Source organism: Sinocyclocheilus grahami, unplaced genomic scaffold, assembly GCF_001515645.1.
Source record: "Sinocyclocheilus grahami isolate Dianchi unplaced genomic scaffold, SAMN03320097.WGS_v1.1 scaffold16408.1, whole genome shotgun sequence".
Taxonomy (NCBI): Eukaryota; Metazoa; Chordata; class Actinopteri; order Cypriniformes; family Cyprinidae; genus Sinocyclocheilus; species Sinocyclocheilus grahami.
The window spans coordinates 3662-4938 of NW_015516126.1; the positions used below are offsets into that span (position 1 = coordinate 3662).

Genomic DNA, 1277 nt, shown 5'->3' on the forward strand with positions numbered 1-1277 from the left:
TGAAAATTCTCATATAATTGATTCACTTTTCATTACTATTTATTATATACAAAAAGCCAGACTATTCAGAAATTCACCTACTATGCCAAAAAGGTCATTAGTTTGAAATATCATTAGGAATAAAATATATCATTGTCATTGCTGGCTGAACTCTTGCTTTTTTCCTTACAAACTAAGATGAGTGTAATACTGGCACCACAATAAAACCACAACAGCACAGTAAAGTAATTTGACTGCATGTGATAAAACAGTGAAAAGTCATTTTATACACTGCTTTACTGGAGGGTGTATAAGCAGAGAGCAGCATATCAGTAAAGCTGATGATGAAACCTACTTCTAGCTTTACTACTTTTTACACTACATTGTAGAATGAAAGAAATTTCAGTCTGACCAATAACACTTACAAAACACTTGGACACTCGAGCTCTGTTCAAAAACTTACGGAGCTACATTGCTGTCTAAACATGCAGCAACCTCCTAAGGCAGCATCCTAGCTGCATACTGCTCACTGTAGGGATCAGTGAATATCCTGTGAATGTGGACAGCCACAGACTCTAAATTTACCTGTGAAACAGAACTGACTTGACCAAAGTGACAACATCTCTGCTCGCATTGTACCCCGCACACACAATGGCAATATGAATGGTCTGTGACGAGAAAGACAAGTAGTAATTAGAACAGTTTGAAGCAGCATTGATGCGTTCAGTGTCACACCATGAGCGGCCTGGCAGAAAAAGGGCCACTTCAGTCCCTGTGCCCCCTTCACCTTTCCGATTTCTACCGAGGGGGGAAACCCCCCCCCGCAGAACGCATTTTCTACCGAGGTCCCCTCTGGTGCCGACTGTATGCAGTACATACATTGCAGTTCACAATTTCAAAATATGACACTACAATTTTATTAAATCACATCTTATTCAAATTCACAAAGTAGGGAAATGCCAATGAACAGAAACTGTTTTCTGGAAAGAAAATTAAGACATAATTCTAGCTTGCTATACAGTTTCTAGGGTTTCTCAATGGTTGCTAGGGTGTTATGCAGTTGTAGAGTGTTCTGGGTGGTATCTGTGGTGTTGTCTGGTCACTTAGTTAAGTAACAGCACATCTCTCCTCAACAAAACATGATTTGAGGAAGCTGAGGATGTCAGGGTTAGAGTCTTGATAGTGTGTGAATCTGTTCAGCGTAAGGTCCTGATTCAGGATACTAACCTCACATTTGTTCACCACAGGCTGATGCACACAGTCCGAGCTGTTGCCCGAGGCAACTCCTTTTTTAGCTT

The 1277-nt window shown here is 40.6% G+C and overlaps 1 protein-coding gene across 1 annotated transcript in view; it reads right to left on the reverse strand.

Moving 5' to 3' along the window:
* The window catches only part of LOC107579304 (glycosyltransferase-like protein LARGE1), a gene marked incomplete at both ends in the record, with an annotated part of 4461 nt that extends 3189 nt beyond the window's left edge, over positions 1-1272 (reverse strand). Inside the window, 2 exons of the mRNA XM_016265149.1 lie at positions 565-647; positions 1207-1272. Coding sequence (XP_016120635.1) covers positions 565-647; positions 1207-1272 — 149 coding nt within the window. The remainder of the gene's footprint in view (positions 1-564; positions 648-1206) is intronic.
* Positions 1273-1277: the final 5 nt, after the last annotated feature.